The 22,150-nt window shown below is 35.8% G+C and overlaps 3 protein-coding genes across 4 annotated transcripts in view; 2 read left to right on the top strand and 1 right to left on the bottom strand.

Annotated features, from left to right (window-relative positions):
* LOC142986233 (discoidin domain-containing receptor 2-like) overlaps positions 1-4,805 on the top strand; it is a 46,618-nt gene extending 41,813 nt beyond the window's left edge. For both annotated transcript variants that reach the window (XM_076134597.1, XM_076134596.1), the window contains exons 12-14: positions 579-830; positions 988-1,234; positions 1,343-4,805. In XM_076134597.1, coding sequence (XP_075990712.1) covers positions 579-830; positions 988-1,234; positions 1,343-1,534 — 691 coding nt within the window. In that variant the 3' untranslated portion in view covers positions 1,535-4,805. The remainder of the gene's footprint in view (positions 1-578; positions 831-987; positions 1,235-1,342) is intronic.
* Positions 4,806-5,022: 217 nt separating this feature from the next.
* On the top strand, positions 5,023-7,528 carry LOC142986274 (uncharacterized). The gene is made up of 4 exons (XM_076134690.1): positions 5,023-5,521; positions 6,213-6,344; positions 6,712-6,867; positions 6,954-7,528. The coding sequence occupies exons 1-4, from the start codon at positions 5,057-5,059 to the stop codon at positions 7,287-7,289; spliced, it is 1,089 nt and encodes a 362-aa protein (XP_075990805.1). The 5' UTR covers positions 5,023-5,056; the 3' UTR covers positions 7,290-7,528.
* Rrp6 (exosome component Rrp6) lies at positions 7,465-21,863 on the bottom strand. The gene is made up of 14 exons (XM_076134689.1): positions 21,653-21,863; positions 20,173-20,354; positions 19,079-19,259; positions 17,159-17,331; positions 15,892-16,109; positions 12,913-13,034; positions 12,283-12,446; positions 11,122-11,305; positions 10,472-10,620; positions 9,540-9,678; positions 8,967-9,082; positions 8,321-8,432; positions 8,030-8,107; positions 7,465-7,935 (listed from the first exon to the last, which is right to left on the bottom strand). Exons 1-14 carry the CDS (start codon positions 21,713-21,715, stop codon positions 7,519-7,521), a joined length of 2,298 nt encoding a protein of 765 aa, XP_075990804.1. The 5' UTR covers positions 21,716-21,863; the 3' UTR covers positions 7,465-7,518.
* Between the last annotated feature and the right edge of the window lie 287 nt (positions 21,864-22,150).

Here is a 22,150-nt window from a genome sequence, read left to right as displayed (position 1 = left end):
CTTACTTAGTCCATAAATAATATCACGCCTGTTATACCTTAAGGGCAGATGACAGATGTGTGTGAAATACACTCGCGTTTCTCTATTTACAAAGTCAGTCCCCATGTCATAAGGGGCGAGCCTATTGCCAATAACTCAAATTAAAATGCAATAGATCTGCATCGTGTAATTCAGGCTTACCTCCCTTCTATGAGCGTGACTATTGCGCCCCTTCTATGTGTTACTTCTAACTTTTAGTGTTAAGATAATATGGTGATGGTTTTTTAATCCTACCCTTTACCGTTGTTAAATAACAATAGACTATGGGATACTATTATAACTAATGACTAGTTTTCATTGCTAATGGATAAATCTTAAAAGTTATGAAGTGGAATTTTGAATACGTTTGCTATCTTTTTATCTATCGAACAGTTTTCCCGTAAATATATGTAATATAACCGTATAAGTGCTACTTTTGGCAAACAAAACTAACAATACTAAACAAATTTAACACTAACAGTACTTACAACAAACCATCAACCTAAAAAACAATTGAGAAACCAACGTGCTAACATTGACGAACCACGCTGTTTACACAGGGAGGAGTTCGAACGAGACGTGCGTATCCTAGCGGCACTATCATCTCCGCACTTAGCGCGTGTACTGGGCGCCTGTCGGTCACCTCCCCTCGCCGTGGTACTAGAGTACCTAGAACTGGGTGATCTATGCGCTTTTCTAAGGACCGCGTCACCTCCCGCTGCCCACACGCTGCTACATCTAGCCACGCAGATCGCCGCCGGCATGCAGTACTTAGAATCCCTCAATTTCGTACACCGGGATTTAGCTGCCAGGTATATTATATTTGTATTTGTTAAGCGTTGCTTTTCATAGTTGAGCGAGTGTCATTTTGTATTTGTGTTTATCTATGCGAATGTTGTGTTGCGAATAAATAACAAACACACTATGCATGATCGGAACAGTTACTGTATCAATTGATTTGTCTCACAGGAACTGCCTCCTAGGCAAGAACTTCCAAGTGAAGATCAGTGACTTCGGCACAGACAACGAGGCGTACGCATGCGATTACTACAAGGTGGACGGACGTATTCCGTTGCCGCTGCGCTGGGCCGCCTGGGAGTCGGTCCTGCGCGCCAAGTACACTACCAAGAGCGATGTGTGGGCCTTCGCTGTCACGCTCCACGAGATATTCACGCTGTGCCGACGAAGGCCTTATGAACATTTGACTGATAATGAGGTAATATTGTAAAACAGTGTGTATTTATAATGTTAACAATACAAAACTTAATCGAACTGTAATGGAATTGCAATAAATAATATAACTTACAATGTTTTTTGTTAACAGGTGCTAGAGAACCTCTCGCACCTGCAAGCCGACGACGGGCTGTTCGAGTGCGTGGACCGCGCGGCGGGGTGTCCGCGCGACGTGTTCGACCTCATGTGCGAGTGCTGGCGGCGCGACGAGCTCGACCGCCCCACCTTCGCTGAAATCCACCTCTTCCTACAACGAAAGAGCCTCAACTATGCCACCACGTGATCCTGGCATCTCCCATGCCCCAACATTTACACGGGCATGAGTTATTAGCATTCAAATCGGAGCAACAGTCGAGTAAGGGAGGGATGTCAGTGTTATCACCACGCGTCCACGGATGAAATGACTTCACGGTTTTGAGTTTATAATGATGGCTCTCACAGAACAGAGATTTCCAGTTTTATAGAGTTCTCTAAATCTATTTATTAGTCTATAGTAACCAAAACAAACATGTCGACAATATAGTGCAATAAGAAATCTCGGCTCCGTGAGCGGTGTGTACTCAACGTTTGCTCCGATTCGATGTCTCGTGATCGTGCGGGCGAATATTTCCGGGCGGCGCGAAGGTTTTTGTACTTAATAGTATCGTGTTAGATCGCTTCGCACGTTTCGATCGGCTTTGTGCACGGCTTGAGGATGCTCCGGTTTGTAAGTAGATGGGCCGCGACCGCTCCAAACATTCCCCGGCGACGATCGCTAACTTATTATAAAACACGTGGTTATGTGAATTGTTTGGCAGCTCACTGACTTTTACCGACGTACCGCGACGGTGTATAGGTTATAGGAAATTAAATGTACTGCATAACTTTCACGAGTGAGCTACGTATAATAGACATAGACGAACGATCTTCCTTCACTTCCTACTATTTACTTAATGTTTGTGAGATTCCGCCTCCTACTCCTGACCATGCGATCTTAGCGTTTTATTTTTTTATAAGGCACGGTCCGCTTTATACGTAATGTTCTAGAACTATAAACATTCTTCCACATACAAGACATGGTACGGCGTAATTAGTGGAATCAGAAGGTAAAGTTACCACTTAATAGTCATTTATTTTCATACAACACATTTCCTTATTAAACAGTAAATTAGTATCTACATAATATTATAATAGTAAGTTGTTAGTTATAGTTGCATCTGAATCGAATAAAATAAATTCTATTAGGTATTGTTACATAGATTTTATTATACTACATTTTAATATACTAAAGGTTACACATATATAAGTTTCTGAAAGCAATATAGCACTGAGTCACACGTTGTTTTAAATATAATAATGATATGTCAAACTGTAATGTTAGTTAAATAAATAAATGTCATTTAGTACACTATATTATATAACATACTCACATAGTGTGATACAAGTATTAAACAAACTCACCTGCGAAAAATATAAATGATTACAAGCTACCAACAATATGTACTAAATGCAAACTGCAAATAAATACTTAAATGAATTGTGAACTAGAACACAGGGCGGACAGTTAGAGTTTCAATATTCATCTGAGGACAATATTTAGAGGTTAAAATGTACTTTGTAAGTGAAATGTATTTTTCAAACATTCGACATGGCCGCCGTGTGAGATGCGTGTGGTGATACTCTGTTATAAGTACCGCCGGATTACGTTTGAAGAGTACATTGTCTTTCAAATGCCTAGGAATGATCTTATAACAGGCCTACGTAATTATTTAATCATACGACTCTTAGATAAACTGAAATGTTGAAAATGTAATCCATATTTATCTATAGGCCTCAATAAAGGATGAGTTGTAAGTGATGTAACACCTTTTCTCTTCTACAATAAGGCAAAAGTTATAATATTTTACAATCTATGTTCATTTTCATAATATTTTGGAGGCTTTACACGACTTATTACTCATTCAGATTGTACAATGAATTACGACCTAACAAAAATGATAGTTTTATTATAATTAAATACTTATATAGCTGTTGAGATTTGTCTATTTTCCGTAGTTTGCTGTGTTGAAGTTAGATTGAGCAGATGTTCTGACAATATGAGTGTGGCGAGGAGACTCGTCGACTAGTTGCGCTCTGATACATGCCGTGACCAACACTAGCTATGAGATTATTTTATTAAACTTTATTTATTCTCATTTTACTCTTTATACTCTATATTTTATTGATTAGAATAACTCATTGTAAATCTATTGTTATACTAATGTTAATTTTAGTCTTATATTTTATTCATAGTGTTAGAAAACGATCGTCGGTCATGCGTGTATCAGAACGTAGGCTTTATAGTTATCACTAGCTCTTATACGTTCCCCTCTTGTGGACCGAAATGGCTTAAATAAAGCCTAATAAATTAAGCACTTGTTAGATGTAAGTGAGCGATATTTAGGTTGCAATTTAGTCAAGTTTGAATCACAATTATCGCAGTGTAGAGGACACAATTAATTCTTAAATTCATTTGTGTGAGATTGCACAAATTAACCGTGATAAGTCGATCTTCACCAAATCATGACTGATTAATCTCGAATACATACTTATTAAAAAACTAAGTACTTACTTATTATTTACAACACATTGTTACTTTACTATATTTTTACTCATTTACATTATTTTATAGTTAAGAAACTCATCACATTGTTGCGAGAAGGTGGTCACTGTAATATTTTGAAATAATAATGAACATATTATTGAACACAAGTTAGACAAACCATTGTAAGGAAACGTACGAGTGAGACTAATAAACTAGTATATAATATACGAGTGAGTTGAGTGAATTATACAGAGCATAATATTAGTGCGCACAGTGTGTTAGCGTCGTTACTTAACTATATAGACGCGCGGGTTCGTGCGCTGTGCCCTCTGCGCTGTGACAGTGACACGGAAGGAACCAATGTTAACTTAGGCTAATTGAACACATAGAGCTCTAATTATTTTGTAAGTAGAGCGATATAACAATAAGTATGCGTTTACTTTCCACCTGGCCTTAATTTCTTCGTTAATTACTATTGTCTAGCTGATAGTATAGATGAGCGAAACAGAGGTACGAACTACCTCTCGTCTCCTCATACTAATGTATCGTTAGTTAGTAATATTAGGCACTAATAATAATAATAATGTACAATAAAACACCCTCTCTGCCTTAGTGATGCTATTCTTACCCCTAATGCTACGACGAAATATCAAGTTAGAACAAAATTATAATGTATCTTGTAAATACGAATTCTTATGGCTGATGTAATATATCGAGCACTATGGAAAACTTAAATTCCTAACAATGGTCCAAACTTCACTCGCTTTTTTATTTGTACTATACGATTATACAATTTCTATATAGATAAAGAAATAATGATAAAAATTAGTCTAGAAATACAACTTATGCTTTAATTTTATTTTATAGATGTAAAACATGTATTTGTCTAAATGCTTAATTTTCATAATGAAAGTTTTATGAAAAAGGTTGATACCAAATGCAGTATTTTTATTTTATACTCTACATCTTTGTACCCAAATAAAAGCAATAATCTAAACGTATCGTGTTTGATTGTATCCTTTGCAATGGCACATGCCTCCAACATACCTAATCAGATCAACGTGCAGCACAAACAAAACAATTATTCTATTCCTTCTTTTGGCTCCTGAATGGTTGAACTCGCAGCTGTTTACAAACACACATCTTATCGATCAGCCAGCTATAACAACTTCCTTTATGTAGGATAAAACAATTGCTCTAAAGCACAACTCAGTCCGAGCCCTAACGAACACTCACTTGAAAATGGGACGGATAAGTTACCGGGTGTTCTGTGTGTGTCTGCTCCAGGCCGCGCTCGCGGTTAAAGTTAAAGTAGTGATGCACTCCGAGCAGGACGACTCTAAAATCGAAGATGAAGAGATCGCGCGCACTGACTCCTGGGATCACAAGAAACGACTCGACGTTACAATGTTACCTTTCCTAAAGACCCGCAAACATCCCGCCATCGCTACAGCCATCGCCGCAGAAGAGAGGGACAAAAATGAATATTTCGTAGATGACGATAAACCAACCACTGAGAAAGCGAAATCTCAACACCCAAATGAATTGATATTTCCTTTGATATATCGCCAGAGTCATATTAACAGCATGTTTAAATTCGGTGAGAACTGGTACACTTGGTCTATTGAGAAGAGAACAGACGGTTCAAAAGCTATCAATTATTATATTTGCTACGACGAGCCCAAGCATTGTGACGATATAGGATGGGTAAGATAATCATTGTTTACTATTGTTTGTGAGACTTTACTAATAACCCTTGTTACTAGTACTTTCAGTTAGTTAACGAAACAAACGACTAACAACAACACAATTAAAGTATTTTAACCACCCGTGGTGATGACTACCCGAGATAAAAGCTCTTTATGCGTGTAGTGTGAAGGAATATTTTTCATTTTTTAAATATTGAAGTCTACACTTTTATACGAAAATATAAAGGTACATGTGTTTTGCAAGGACCTCGCGGTATGTATTGTTGTAGTTGGTAACAATAACAATAATATTTATAATCAGCGCACACTTAGGAACGATAGGTTTACTTTCATTCGATTCAATACTAAATTCTGACATATTCATAATTTAGCTCATAAAAAGAAAATAGAACGTTTTCAAAACGCACGACATAGGTGTAGCGTCTACCTAAACCATAGGTCATGGCAATACCCAAAACCCGTTTTAAAAGCATACTTATTTTCAAGTTAAAGTCCTTGTAAGTAAGTACTAATCTATGTCCGGTTGTTAGATGAATTTAGAATTATAGAGTAGATCTAGTTCTGAGCCAGGTAAAATGAGACTGGTATGTAAAGTATCTTTAAGATTTTCAAGAAGGGTACCAAGTCGATGTTTTAAAATTAAGTACATTAATAAATGTCTAAACTAAAATTGTTTCTCTTTAATTCAGGATCGGACTGATGCTCTGCCAAAATGCGCATTCCAAATAGACTCGCTATTGCCGGAAGATCGCGCTTGCATTAACAGCTATGGTGTTGAACCTCATAGTGGAGTCACGTGCGATGGAGCCGAACAGATGAAGGTAAATCATCAGAAAAATCATTACCTTGACGCTTTTGTGGCATGTATCATAAAATACTCGAGTCTTTTTGTCATGGGAGTACCTACGTGCTTTTATTTCTTTCTTACTTAGCTACAAATTATAACTAAAGATATTTAATGTTATTTAACTGTTATATCAAACTTGTAAATGATAGAAATAAATTGTCCTGGAAGCTATCAGCTAGGTAATGCTATACCTAACAAGAACTTAGTGTCAAATTCCATGGTAATTTTGTTATTGCCTTAGTTAGACTGTACTCGATCCCACTGATAAAATTAATCGTGGTACTTACAAAGAAAATATCTGTGTTCTTTGTCGCTCTATGTGCTCATTAAAATGTTAACAGGTGAGTGAAATAATTCGGGCATGCGGTCCCCGAATTCGTTCACTGTGGCGTTTTGTGAGAGTCGGTCGTCGACCAGCAAACGCAGCCAAACCAGCAGATGTCAATTCTCTCATTTGCGAAGATGAAGAGGAATGTTACGTTTCACTTGAATACAGGGTAAGAACGTTTAACTGTTTTTTTATTAGGTTTAAAGTGTAGTTAATGCAATGCGTGTATGTAATAAATGTGTGTTTGGTCACCAGATACATCACGATAGAATTACATTTTCGCTTCATGAGCCAACGCGCGGTCAAACATTCAAGAGTGTTTTGAAGCGAGAGGTGCAAGTAGAAGATGACAAGGTAGTAGCAGCCACCGAGAGCCACTCAACACGCGTTATACACAGGAATAAGAAGACACTAGTGAGGGATGAGGAGCCAGTTAGATCCAGCAAGAAATTCCACATGAGAAGTAAAAGCAAGGCGGAGGGCAAAGGCATCGCGAAGGAGCACAATGACTCCGGCGCATACGGCAACCGAAGAGTAATCAAGAACAAGATAAAGGTCAGGGAAGACGTATCCGAAGATATGTCAGAATAAACTAATGATTGATGAAGCACGGTTTCTGACATTTACGTCGTACACACGTACTTGACTAGTGCCACAAACTGACATTGTACAATAAAATGCTAAGTACATAATTAGTATTGTACTAAGATTATCAATTTTTATATAGTCTGTAGATAATGTTTGGGTTGAAAATAAAACTGCGGGGTAGATTAAAACGAACTATATATATTAATGTATAGTTTCGCTTAATAAATATGTATTACTTTTTATATTTTTTGTAATTCATTTTGGGCTGTTTTTGTTTATGTTCCTTGTTAGTATCATTATAAAACTTCTTGTAGTCAACGTTCTTATACGCGTAGGGTTTGACGTTACTGTCAGGCTTCTTATAGCTACAGCTCGGTTGTTCCTTGTCTTCTACAGGGACGTCTACAGACTCCTTGTGGTCCGGCTTGTCAGTGGACATTTTCCGTTTGCGTTGTTGTGTTTTCTTCAGTGTATCACTATCGTCAATCTCTTGAGCAACGCTCGTTGGAACGTTTTTCTTTTCTTCGTTTTCGATGTGCGTCTTCGCTTGTTGTAGTTTGTTAAGAACTTCTTTCTCAATCAGTTCGTTGCCCTTCCCAATAGCTGCAATTTTCGCTTCTTTGTCATTGAATTCTTTAATTTCATCCATCTGTGAAAACGTATCAGTTTGTTTACACTATGTCGCAATACGTCAAACTAAATACGATTCATGCACATGCTTACATAACTGTGACGATAGGTACCTGAGCTAATGAACGATATTTTCTATATCTATCGAATGGCGGAATGAACTGTTCCGCATCTACGTTCAAAGCTGAAACCTGCAAACAAATGAGAATTACATTATAATTGTATTCATATCACACACATAAACAAAGAAATAAAGCTTTATTATGAGTAGGAACTAAAGACTTAAACTGAAACACCGGAGTAAATAAGTTAGGGTTTATAAGGCACACAAAAAAAAGCAGAGTATTTCCGATTTTTTGTATAAATACATGTTAGTAGCTGCTTGAAGAATTAATGATACTCACAATAGTGTCAGGCTTCATGGCCTCGTGGTCAGGAGGCACGATCTCGAGGGTCGGGTGAATGTACTGGCTGTTGGCGTACATATCAATGGCTTGCTCCAAGTTCCGCTCCTCGCTGCACACACAAACATCAACAATTAATTCAACTATCGAAAGGTAAACCATAGTGGGAAAGTGAGATAATGAAGGCAACTGCGACAAACGAAACACAGACTTATCACTGTATACTAATGCCTAGAATACAATATCATTTATTAGTTCTATGGATTAGGCTTAGTTCGATGGATCTATCGTAAAGGTAGGCTGTTAGGGCGTGAATTCTTTCGATACAATGCGACTGTCCATGAATGTAGGAACGGTATGCTGCCATCTACAAAATCCCACTTTCAAAATATATACAACAATAAAAACTATTTATTGAAATAAATTAAATAAATATCATTGGACAAACTCACATGGTCATTTGATTCTAAACTAAGCAGAGCTTGTATTAGGTAACCAAAAGAACAAAACATACTTATATACTTCTAAATACTCCCTCATATAGATAAATTAACAACAAATAGTTGCAAACATGATATAAGTTTTTATTATTTTGGACATAATTCCATACTAAGATGTGTTATGATATGAAGGTGTTGTTATTCACCTGTGCTCAGGCAGAATGTCGTGTATATCATAAGACAACCGCATCGTTGGCTGCATCATCTGTCGCACGGAGGTCGGCATTTGGTACAGGAGCGGCTCGTTCGGCAACTCACGGCACTATAACAAATAATTATAAACGAATTATATTTCCGCATCACACCTTAGTTGAGTGAACAGAATGCGTATGGTCTTCAGTCCTCGTAGTACCTTATTACTGCGCGCATAAAGTTTAATATAATAACGTATACAATTCTGAGCGTTAACAGTTACTTATAGGTAAAAAGATACACTTAGAAGATACAAGAAGAAATACACTTTTGTCTGTGTTCAAGTATTTACAGTGTATATTATTATCATTTAATAGTAACACAATAAGATCAGTTTTAAAAAAAGAAAAGGACCAATACTATTTTATTTAAATAACACATGTTAAATAGTAAAATCAAATTCCAATATTGTAGAAAAATAAGTATGAAGTTTGCACTTGCGAGTTTAACGTAGTCATTAATGGGTACGTTCCGCTCGCAGTGGACTGGCTTAAGCCGGCATTGAAATGTAGTTATGAATAACTAACCGATAATATCATTCTATGTATTGTGATGAGGTTTTGCTTGACGAAGGGCGGCATGGGACTGCACACCGCGTTCACGCCCTGCATCTCACGCGGCAGCGTCTCGGCGAGAGACAACAGCATGTGGTTAGGGAGAAGATATCTGGAAACAACGTTATATTAGATGCCATTTTATAGATATAGCATTCAAAATTCAGACGCTTGTTTCATTCATGATTTTAGTGTCAGATTGGTCGGAGAATAATTTAACTTAAAATAGAAACATTTTCAAAAGTATAGGACATATGAAAAAAATGATAGATTTTAATGATTCCTACAAAAGGCGAACGGCAGGTTTGTATGAAGAATTCGTACAGCTTATAAAATGTCATGTTTAGGTTTACTTTTTGTTTTAATTGGTAGCTAATATATTAGACAAGCTTATTTTAAAATTCTTATATTTTTTCAAGTTGGGAGGTAAAAGTTATGTCCATTTTAAGAAGCCCCGATAGTTCGCTAAATTTCTCAGATGCTGTCAAAACCACAATCCAAAACAACAGCAAATTAGCGGATGCGTAGACGTCAGACTAACAGTGACGTCTCATGGGATTTTCTTTTTCTTTAGTTGTCAACAAATATAAGCCATAGACCAAAAAATATTATGTAAATTACATATCTTTCTACCTTAATTATTAATTAATCCGGACTTCTAAAAATAATACTCCCAAATAAAAATAAGTTACTTAGCCCCATTAATAAGTGGTACAAATTCTGTAACGAAACAACAACAACTTTAAGCTGTACGAAATCTGCCGATCTCCTTTCAGTATCAATACTTGTAAAATTTCATACTGAAAAGTATCAGATAAAGAATAAAAGATCTTCATTTTTGCGTCAAAATATAACAAAAGTCCACATAAACATTTATGTTGCAATAGTTTTAGAAAGATACTAACTGGGTACTTTCATCGAGCATGCGCGCCTGCGTGTCTCGCCACTTGTAAAGCATCTTGAGTGCTGCCATCTGCCGCGAATTGAAGGACTTCTTGAAGCGCAGGTACAGCGGCATGTGTGATGTCTCCGTAATTACCTCTTTGTTATAAGTCTGTGAACAATAATAACAATATAAGTTAATTATCATATAATAGGTATGTTGTTTCTTTTATTTGTATAGAATTACATCGGAAGAGCAGGAGACAACAAGATCTGGTGTTATTGTTTATTCACTTTATAAAGTCAATATTAAGTGTTAGTTTCACTTTTTACGGAAACTATTAAAACCAACAGTATCCCAGTGCCATGCCCACTGCGATGAGAAGAGGAGTCTGACTTTAGTAGGTACTGCTTTAAGAAAAGCGTTATACCTTCACCACCACCTAACTGTGTTTTGCATACTGCAAAGTTTTGAGAATTCTATCAGATGATGTATAAGGGTTAATTACTCTCTGTTATATTCTATTAATTCTATCTTCAGCGCTGTGGCGAAGCTAACAATCAAATTCAAAACAGGGCACAGTTATGATAACGCTACTTTTTGTGAGCAACCATATCAAATTCAAACACTCAACGGTTAGATAAGCTAGGTGACGTGTAGTTTTGTACTGACCGCTTCACACAACTGTCGGCTGTGTTCGAACACCGACAGCAGTAAGTGGTGCTGCGAGCCCGCGTTACTCAACAACTCTGCTTTCATCTGCTTCCAGATGTATAGCAAGTAGTGAGTGTCCATGCGAGCGTACTGTATCAACTCGTCCGGTAGCGGACGCATACGCCAGTCAGCCAGTTGGTACCTGAAAATTGCACAGTCATACTTAAAATCACGCACTTTTTTCTATAGGAAGGCAGAGACCAATGAACGCCAATGAGTACGATCGTTACAAACATCCCTTGCTTTATTTACATCCACACATCTTGTCATTGTACATAGTTGTAATAATGTATTTAACTCCCCGCACTTGGCCAGCTTAGTGAACTTACAGCCTTGTCTCCTCGTTCTGGGAGAAGAACCTAACTCAATAGTGATACAGTAATGGGATTTTCTAAACAATATATTAGATACATAGTTTTGTTCAAATGAATTTGAAGCAAGACAAAAGCAGGCGTCTCTAAATGTTTACACAATAATTTTTAATGCAGAACCGCCAATATTATCGTTCTTAAGAAGTATTTTTGAGGATTTAAATTGTATACTATGATCAACTTAAAATTCTTAGCCAGAAATCTCACGAACAGTTTTTGACTGGTCTCGAGCATTGAGCTAAGATACCTCGCAGTTCGTATTTACTTACTACGCCAGTTAGTTTTTATGGTACAAAGATATCATTATCACTTTACAAAGAACAAACTACGTAGGGTTCATAATAGTGTTATCTGCATATATCTTCAATGACATTGAACGCGAAATCAAGTAATTCATCTACTGTTTATTATCCTGATAACTATGCTAACAATAAAACTACAACAATACGCAAATTAAATTGACATCTTCCGTATTAACAAATGTATTAAAGATTTAACTCCAGTTTCACCACTAAGAATGTCCATTATCAGATGGAATCCTGGTAGTTAGTATACACATATAATTTGATGTCGTTTTATCTATCGAATAGGTTATCTGAAACTTATCCATATGCTGCGACTCTGATCCATATGATTCAAACAGCAAAAATACAACAGGAATTACGAAATACGGAATAAATAGGTAAATATGTTTACACATTTGCCACTTATACTCAATAAATATGTATAATTAAAGGAGTAAACTTACTTTTTATCAGCGTCAACTCTACAGTACTTGAGAAGAAGATATTTTAGTGAGAGACCGTGCAAGTCAAGCATCTTGGCCGCTTGGTGCGTGTCGAACAATCCCACTAGGTACACGCCGAAGTCTCTCTGCAGCCAAATCACGTCTCTCTCAGCACCGTGAAATACCTACAAATAAAATAGTTTTTAATACATCTATAGCAAAAAAATAAAAAGCTTGAAAGTATTTTTGTCTATCTCGCACGATTTTTAAATAATAAATGGCTAAACGTATTTTTAAGAAATGTAGCAACGAGATAGTTGAACACCCAGAGTCAAAAAATATTTTACTTTTTAAAATCAACCTCTAAGTTTCTTTTTTTGTTTAATTCCCCAAATTAAAACACGCGATTGGATAAAATCTAGCTCTAGCTACTAATAAAAATGTCGTGTAAGCTCTGATCAGTGTTTGTCACTATCAATCAATTTTTAAACTATATACGAGTGAAAGAGACAAAATACTAACTAATCAAAACTCACACGAGGATTATTAGTAAGACAACAAATGTCAAATGATTAGTGTGTTTCGTAAAAGTACCTAAGTACCTACTTTGTAGTAGTATTTTGTTCAATATAATGTGTGTAAAGGACTTACTTTAATCTTCTTAGGGTCAGTAAATGCAAGGTTCAGTTTGTGGATGTGTTGCCTGATAGCTAGCGCGTCTATGATAAAGTCGCCGCCCTCGTTCGTCGTTATTTGAATTAAACATGTTATACCTAAAACCAATAAATGTAATATTTATATAATGTAATTCGTACATCGTTTAGTGGGAAACATAGTGTAAAAATGGTTCCATTGCCCAAAGATCTTTGGGATCTAACTACTGTAATTGATAACTACCGGGCCCATTTTTTACGTGCACTCCAAAGCACGGAGGTGCTAAGTTCAAGTACCAGTAAGCAACTACCCATCTATGAAACGTCCGCGCTAAGATTTCAAATTTACAAATGTAAAACAGAATTGTATATGCTCTAAGTAAGTTTCATACACTACAAAAAGCCAATTATGTATATATCTAAATAATAAAGCGAAATTTGTTTAAATCTTTTCGAATTGGTGAATGTTGGAATTGATTTGGTCTTTATGGTCAGCACAGATGTGAAGGATGCATCAAGAATATATTAATAATAATTATTATAATTAAAATTAGTTTTTAATGTGAATTAATTTATTTAAATCTGTATTAACCTCCACATATCTCCATTAATATATTATAATTACAATATATTTAACAACATTATTTGTTTTTGTTTTCAGATAAAACTACATATTTGCGGACACTACTCTTAAAATTGTTAACCGACTTCAAAAGCGGGAGGTTCTCAATTTGAATTTGTTAGAAAGAAACGGCTCTATGCCCTGTTTCGTAACAAATCATTTTAATATTGCCTAATTAACGTATGAGCAGTAAAATTAAACTAAGATTCTCACAACAATCGAGAAATGTTAGGCCTTCTTATAAATTTAATGTATTAAGTGAAAGTGGCTGTTTCCCAAGGATAGATGACGTCAAACAGGCCGGTTGTGAAAACATCAAATCAAAGGTTGCCAAATCCCATCAACAGAATATTTTTGAGAAAAAAAAACGTTACACCGGGCCCACTTATACAAGATAAAAAAGAAAACAGGGGACTGCTGACACATTTTTAAATATAATGTCTAACAAATAATAAAAAAGATGTCTACAACTTCGTACTATTAAGAAATCGTTTAGTAATTAAGCATTTTGAAAGTGTGTAATGAGTTAATTTCGCCAGTGACGTGAAAAACAATGATAAGCGTACTAAGGTTAAAGGCAAGGAAGGCAAAAGCATACATCCTTAGTAGATGTAGGTTAACATGAGACGAATGATAAACGAGAGAAAATGAACTCAAGGTTGCGGCTATGAGTTGTTTATGTACGGTATTATTTCCCTAACATCATTTTTTTACCTACATTATATCTAGGGTCGGCGGACTAAAGAACATAAGTCAAAAAGTCGAACATAAGTCAAAAAGTCGAACTTTACAGGAACAATAAAAAACGTTTTTTATTACGTCTTGGAATTTTCAAATTGTGCGAGGCTGATAAGGTACACAAGGACAAGGTGACTTAAGTGCTTTAGTCAGATGGCGTATTGAATTATTTGAAGTCGAGAGACCTAATAAAAAAAATATGGAATTTTTTGACTTATGTTCTTTAGTCAGAAGTTATACCAGAACATGTACACATAGATGTGTGAAATACACCCACGTTTCGAATTTAGCAATGTTGGTCCCATATAAGACCAGTAATAGCGGAGTGGTATAAGTTGGAACCTCCCGCGCTAGTGGTTGCAAGTTCCAGCCCGAAGCAACACACTAATGACTTTTCAAAGTTATCACCTTGGATGCCTGAGAGTTCCTTAGAACAGCTTTTGAAGGTAACCTTCTAAGTCTCGTCTCTAAGTCTCCAACCCTTAATCGGCTACTCCCTCATTACGGGAGAACCCTTAACCAGCAGTGGGTCATTAATGGGTTTAATTTATTTACCAGTATTACAGGAGGCGAACCTATTGCCACTTACCAGGCACGCTACTAGACTGCGGGCTTTTGACAAATCTATACTAATATTATAAAGCTGAAGAGTTTGTTTGTTTGATTGTTTGTTTGTATGTTTGTTTGTTTGTTCGAACGCGCTAATCTCAGTAACAACTGGTCTGATTTGAAAAATTCTTTCAGTGATAGATAGCCCATTTACTGAGGAAGGCTATAGGCTGTATATCATCACGCTACGACCAATAGGAACAGAGTACCAGAAAAAATTTTACAAAAACGGGAAAAATTATGACCCATTGTCTCTTATATGACGCAAGCGAAGTTGCGCGGGTTAGCTAGGATTCTAATATGAATTAGAAAAGACTTTAAGTACTTTGCCCTCATGATCGGCAGTCAGTTAAACTACCGACCTTTCCATAGAGGCAGCCTGTAACATGATTACATTCGACAATATTTTTCAACTGTCCATAATTTTATTATAATGAGAAGTTAATAGGGATCAACAAATTCAAGGTAATGACAATAATAACATCGCAAGGTTCAAATATAGTATAGAGCGTGTTATGTTTATGACGTACAGAGGTCCTTCAAAAAGGTCATGTGTATTGTGTAGAAACAAATATGGATGTTCTTGAACCCTTCTATGAAGTGTTTGATAAGCGTATTGTGACAATCTATACTTATACTGTCAAATAATGCGAAAGTTTGGATGAATGAAAACTACTGAGCGGATTTTGATGAAACTTGGCAGTATTATAACTTAGGTGTACCAGAACTACCAGGCTATAGATATACTATATTTTGCGTGTAATTTTTAAACATAAGCTATATCTATTAATATTGTAAATGAGAAAGTTTGTGAGGATGGATGTATGTATGTTTGTTACTGGCTCATGAATAAACGACAGAAGCTATTTCCATGAAATTTTATATACAGATAGTATATAACCTAGATAAACACATAGGTTACTTTCTACCACTTGAAGTCTTTTCACGCGGACGAAGTCACAGGCGAAAGGTACTAGATCTAAACTAAAGTTAGTAAGTATATATTACCTTGATAAGTCCTATAGGAATGATGTTCCAAGTCCACAGCTAATTCGTTCACTGTATTCAAGTGTTCCACGAGCGCGTCAAGTTTCTCCTCAGTGTCAACGTAGGTGTATGTCGTTTCCTCCAGTGAGGGAGGGAACGGGACCTCCTCAGCGGTAGGCTCGAGGAAATGTGCCGGCGGGTGGTATAAGTCCAGCTCAACTTTGTACGGATGTTCGTATCTGAAACGACAGTTGAATTGTCAAGAATATCCCACAAATATGAAGAAATATCATCGACAACTGTGGTATCTTTACTATACCAACTAAAAATATAATTATTTTCAGTATTTTAGGTTTCTGGTAGTTGTATATTTTGCCATAGATCATCATTTTAATGAAAGTTTAAGTCAAGTTTTAGCGCATTGTTATTGAAATTAATCATAGTTGCCATTAAATAATGTTATAGGTAATGGTAAAGATGCCACAGTTGACTATAAATGGTTAACGGACATCAATTCATAAAAAGTACAAAAAAGCTTCACGAACTAATGAACCTGATGTAAAGCCTTAACAGTGAGTGAACTTTTATTTCCACACACTGCACCCCACACGAGGAGATAACCTCAACTTCATAAAGGATTAACAATATAGTCTAGTAATATAGAGCCTAAACGATTCTATATACAATATTTTCCCCAAATTATCGCCTGTGATGTCGAGTATTGCATTCAACATAGACACATACGTAATATCAGGCCTTTTTTATAGTGGTAGGTAGAGTCCAAAGAAAACTACATGGTACGATTCTTACAATCTTCCCTTGCCTCTTACAGCAACATATAGGGGTGCATAATAAGAGCCTCCCCGCGGCGCACCCTAGAAGCAGCTAGGTTCGATAACGCAGTACCTAGGCTGACCAGATACCAATGGCTCGTCTCACGGCAACATAAATCAACATATGTAGATTTCATATCGAAAGCAGCTAACAAACGCTCTACATCTATACTAATATTATAAAGCTGAAGAGTTTGTTTGTTTGTTTGAACGCGCTAATCTCAGGAATTACTGGTCCGATTTGAAAAATTCCTTCAGTGTTAGATAGTCCATTTATCGAGGAAGGCTAAAGGCTATATATCACTACCCTTCGACCAATAGGAGCAGAGTACCACTAAAAAATATTACAAAAAAGGGAAAATTTCAACCCATTCTCTCTTATGTGACGCAAGCGAAGTTGCGCGGGTAAGCTAGTTGAACAAAAATAAGTGTAGAGTAAAGAGGTAATAACTCACCCGACCGCCTCACCCTCATCATTATAAAGTATATTCAAAGCAAGTGGCTTGATGTTGTTTGGTTTGTCAGATATTTTTGGCACCCACAAGCTTTCTGAATTGTCAATGGTGTCTTTGAAGTTTAGCTGAGGTCGCGGTATATTTTTGGCACCGATAAATGTTGCTGATCCCACCTGAAATATCAAAAATTTATTAAATACTCTTATAAAAGCATATAACTGGTAACATTATTCCAAAATTTTGTTATTACTGCTATAGAGTAGAAAATATTTTTTTATTTGCAAAACATATAAGTATGTCGTTATACCATACATCATGATTTAACGCGACGAAATAACTTAAAAAAATCTTTCATATTGAATGTCATGTGAATAAAATTGTTAGTGTGTAGTTGGAAACTTTGACCGTTAAACTTTAACGGTCTTTACGTAATAATAATGTGAGAGAACTTTTTGACTCAATAAATAAAAGAAGTCTGGATTCGAAAACAGGATTACTGATTTGTGAATTCTGTGATCCCTGACAGACATGATCCGTTATAAACTTGCACTAGTCGATAAAAAAACTGCAGTAGCAAGTCCATCCTGTTTTTATTAAAGGGTTTGTTGATGGCAGTTACTTAAAACGTCGTATTATAGTATTTTCTGTAGACACGTGTAATTTACATAACCGCTTTAAGTTCGACCTCCGGAACCCAAGTATGCATAGGTATTCGGGGCCCGTGTTTCGTTACACAAGCTTTTACAATGGCGAGGCCAACGACTGATGTGTTGTACTAAATGTTGCTTTATCGTTAAACTCTTGTCTTTCATTCATCAACTTATTGACCAGACTAAAATATTAATTACATACAGGAACATTACACTGTATTCCTTATTTCAGCCTAGTGGTATCTTTGTAAGGTTTGACTTAAGATTTCAACATAATGAGGTAAACCTCGGATTTGATTAGTCAGGTGATTGCGCGAGTGATAAGATTTCGCATAAATATCACGAAGACAAAGGTAAACGTTATTTTGACAACCTCGGTTTTAATATAAAGGAAGCGCGCGAATCAACAAGTTCATGCAAAAAACTTAGCATTGAAAAGACGTGTAGTGTTTCCATCACAATAAATTTAATGTTTGCAAAAGGAAAATCGTAAAGACTAGGTATCAAGATCGTCAATTCGAGGACAATCAACATCCACCGCATCAATGCCGCTGGCGACAAGTAGCGACCGATATAGACGGCTTTATCAACGAGTTGCATTGAATGCGAGGCCGACTCAAGGCTGCGACCTTATTCGCGGTTTCAATGCACCTCTCTTTGGAGCGTGGGCGTCTGCTAATATATGGATAACGTACTACTTTAACGCGAGAGCGCCTATCTTTCCTGCTATTTCGAAATTCGCCACACATGCGTTGCGATTTGCGAACCGCTTGCATTCAAACGGGTAACTATGCATTTCGTAATTAATTGCGATCGTACTGTGTGGGTTATTAGTTGACGAATTAAAATAAGTTACCTACTCTATGTACACCGCGAAGATAGGTGTTTGTTTAAACGGACAACAGTTGCGACCTGATAAGCTTAATCAGTTATTGTTATTTCGCCTAACAATGTTGTTGAAGGTGAAAATATTTGGCAACACATTTCTATTCATTATTCTTTACAGAGATAACAAAGTTTGATAAAACGAATTAAATTAGCACAAACAGCATTTTATTTACATAAAGTTACAACTATCAAATTGATTTACTTCCAAGACGTTATTTTTTATTTTATTAGAATCTTATGCTTTGCTTACTAATATTGTAAGTGCTAATGTTTGTATGAAATTTGGTATAAAAGTAGTTCATAGGCTGAATTAACACAGGATACCTTTTACTTTTAACGCGGAGAAAGTCGCGGGCTGCAACAAGTATAACATAGAACTTACCTGTATCTTTGCTATAATAGGTTTGGTGTTCCAAGCGGGGATATTACGCTCATCGGGAATTGATTTCATAAATTCAACGCTTGGTTCGTTCACGCCAGTCACCGTGTCTAGGTTTATATTTACTCTGTCCAGCAAACTATCGTTGGCGTCATTATAAACTTCTGTAGTATACTCGTTCTTGCTACGGTCAAAGATAACATTTAATATTTAGCAAATTAGTATAATGATAGTAACATATTTTTTCACTTTAGGGCCGTATTAAAGCGACATAAACGCTTATCTTAGTACGATTATCTTAAGAAATAACAAAACATACTGAAGATAAGGCAGATAAGTTCTCAATAAGTCAATACAAAGGTAGAAAATAACAAAAAATATTTAAGGTCATTGCACCTAAAATTGCAATTAAATTATCGAATATAGTATCAATACGCCAGCAAACAAACCGAATTAAAATATGTAGCGGCATTTATAAAGGCGGCCGTAGAAACGCAGTTCATTCACATTCTAAGTAAAAGCATGATTCACAAGATACATGAGGGGTTACAAGGGCTTTGACCTAAGAGGAGTCAGAGACAGCATGCAATAAGTGTTGCTTAATTTACCACAGACAATTCAGTATTCAACTACGACTTGATTTTACACTGAGTTTATATAGAGTTTAGACATATACTTATTCACAGAACGAATGTTTTTAAAGTACATCAGATATGGTTAACCTTAAGCATTCACTGAATGCACAGGAAAAGTCATAAATCATTCGCTAATGGAGTTCATTTAGATGCAGACATGAGAAGTAGAATATAATAGCCGTATAAAAGTCGCGATGCGCACCACAAATATCATATTACTTTACAAAAGATACTGTAGAGGTTACAGCCACTTGCATTCAACTTTGTCAAGGCGCATAATAGACCTTTTATTGCTAAATTGACGGACGGGAGACACTAAATTGCTTCAACCAATTCAAAATATATGTACCTATAAATTGTCAATGTGCATTATATGCATTCAAACCTGACCTGATTCCATTGAATCCATGCACAAGTAAAACATATTTATATGATAGAAAGATAGTAACAAGAATAACTTACTGTTTTAACTTCACAGCCGGCAACTCCGCAGCTATTATTTGGTTTCTTTGTGTAAGAACATTTTCACTTAATTGGCAAGTTACAATGTTGAAATCAGTATATGTTTTGAAGAGATCGTAAGAAAATCCAGAGGGCAGGGTGTTTGATGATAGAACTGATTTGTGCATTGATCTGTATCCACCCTGGAAATAACATTATTATTAGTATGTAATCCTTTATAACAAGAGGTATGTGAATGAATCAAAGGTGTATGTAAGGATTGTAAAAATTGATGTTCTTTGGTATTTGCCTACCCCTGTGGGAAATACATGAGATTTTACTTATACACAACTCTTGTAGTCTGTCAACAATAGTATATACCTTAGACTAAAATTAGATTTATCTTTGGTATATTGGATATTAAACAAACATACTAGATTGTCCTAGTTAAAAAAACTAAGATTCCTGAGACAGACAAAACAATGTTAGGCTGTTCTTTACAGCAGTGAAAATATGTCCATAGAACCAAATGCTAATCATTCATGATGTGGGTAGGAAAATATCCTTCTAAAGCTATATGTATGTGCATTTTAAATACCATTGCCTTTTAAAGGAAAAACAGGCACACAGTTACATAATACACATATTAACCTTAATAGTTTTGTGTTAAATGTTGTATTATTTACACAAGTTGCAAATATTGAGGCCACCAAGAGTGAACACAGTCAAATATATTTTAAGTGATAGTTTGAATACAAAGGCCTCATCAAGCAACAGTTACCTTACACTACTTGTACATAACTTAAAGGAGACAAATTAGTTTGAGATAAGAGGCCTATTTCCATATATTAGGCAGAAATATACAAATAACTGTTAATAGAATGGATGGTTCTATAAAAATGTACATGGACAAAAATCTGCAACCTATTTAGGAAATATTCAGTAAATACATCTAACATAACAAAAGTTGAAGGACAGATTCTTATGCCATTTATTCAAGTAGGTCACTCAATGAGGTCATTTTTCATATAGCAATTACCCTGATAATAACAGGTTAAGTAAGCTGTAAACAGAACTTTAGGTTACTCTGTGCAATCACAACATGTTTTAAAACATGTCATTTTGTATACATGCAGTGAACATGTGTATTAGGACTCCCAAATCCCACCCTTTTGTGAAGTGTGTTCCAGCATCTACAAGAGAGAAACTAGTTGCTGCTTAAAATCTTATAAGAATAACTAGTTTCATACATAAATATTATAAAATAATATAACGATTAACGCTCAACTATTACGACAATGCCGTCGTAAGGTTGCACGTTTTGATGAGCTCAAGCAAGGTGTACATCATTTGATTTGTACTCAAATTAACATAACAAAAATATGAACTGGATTCATCCTTTTATAATTATTTTCTAAATTACGCAGAATATTGGAACCTCGATAATAAAAAACACCATGCTTGTTGTCATTGAAATATAGGAAGTCGCTGAATCACGCACCTGTGTTACTGATGTCAAGTGTGGGTAAAATTCTGGAGCCTCTGGATTTAAAACTGAATTCATTGTGCTGAATTAACGTAGCTTAATAATGTTAAAATTAATAAAAATAATAAAATCGTTCATGAAGCTTGCATTAGCTGTGAAGATCGGGGGAGCAACATAGATTAAATTAAAATGACCAAAGATTACATTACGCTGCATTGACAGGACTGACAGTGACAAATTAGTGACAGTTGTGGATAATATTTTGTTTATGGTCTATCCAAAAACAAAAATCAAAAAACGCAAAAACCAGATTTTTAAAAACGAATTCTTTCATGTAAAAATATATAATAATAAATTTAAATGACATGTAATGTATTCACCTAATTTTGTTATAAATATAATATATCTAGAATTATATTTCAGACCAATTCTATGGTCACAAAACCCTGGCAAAACGCAAAACAGTGGCAACAATACCTACCTAGTTAAGAAAGTACGACTTTTTGCTTTTAT

Source organism: Anticarsia gemmatalis, chromosome Z, assembly GCF_050436995.1.
Source record: "Anticarsia gemmatalis isolate Benzon Research Colony breed Stoneville strain chromosome Z, ilAntGemm2 primary, whole genome shotgun sequence".
NCBI lineage: Eukaryota > Metazoa > Arthropoda > Insecta > Lepidoptera > Erebidae > Anticarsia > Anticarsia gemmatalis.
Note: the sequence above shows the minus strand (reverse complement) of the source record. Positions and strands in the feature narration are given on the sequence as shown.

Excerpts from the sequence above, each read along its gene's own strand:
- Rrp6 (XM_076134689.1), bottom strand. The coding sequence starts at position 21,715 with ATGAATTCAGTTTTAAATCCAGAGGCTCCAGAATTTTACCCACACTTG. Across the intron at positions 13,035-15,891 it reads TTCCTATAGGACTTATCAAG|GTATAACATGTTTAATTCAA; the intron begins GTAATATATACT and ends TATTGGTTTTAG. Across the intron at positions 8,433-8,966 it reads GACATTCTGCCTGAGCACAG|CGAGGAGCGGAACTTGGAGC; the intron begins GTGAATAACAAC and ends TTGTGTGTGCAG.
- LOC142986274 (XM_076134690.1), top strand. The coding sequence starts at position 5,057 with ATGGGACGGATAAGTTACCGGGTGTTCTGTGTGTGTCTGCTCCAGGCC. Across the intron at positions 6,345-6,711 it reads ATGGAGCCGAACAGATGAAG|GTGAGTGAAATAATTCGGGC; the intron begins GTAAATCATCAG and ends AAATGTTAACAG. Across the intron at positions 6,868-6,953 it reads ACGTTTCACTTGAATACAGG|ATACATCACGATAGAATTAC; the intron begins GTAAGAACGTTT and ends TTTGGTCACCAG.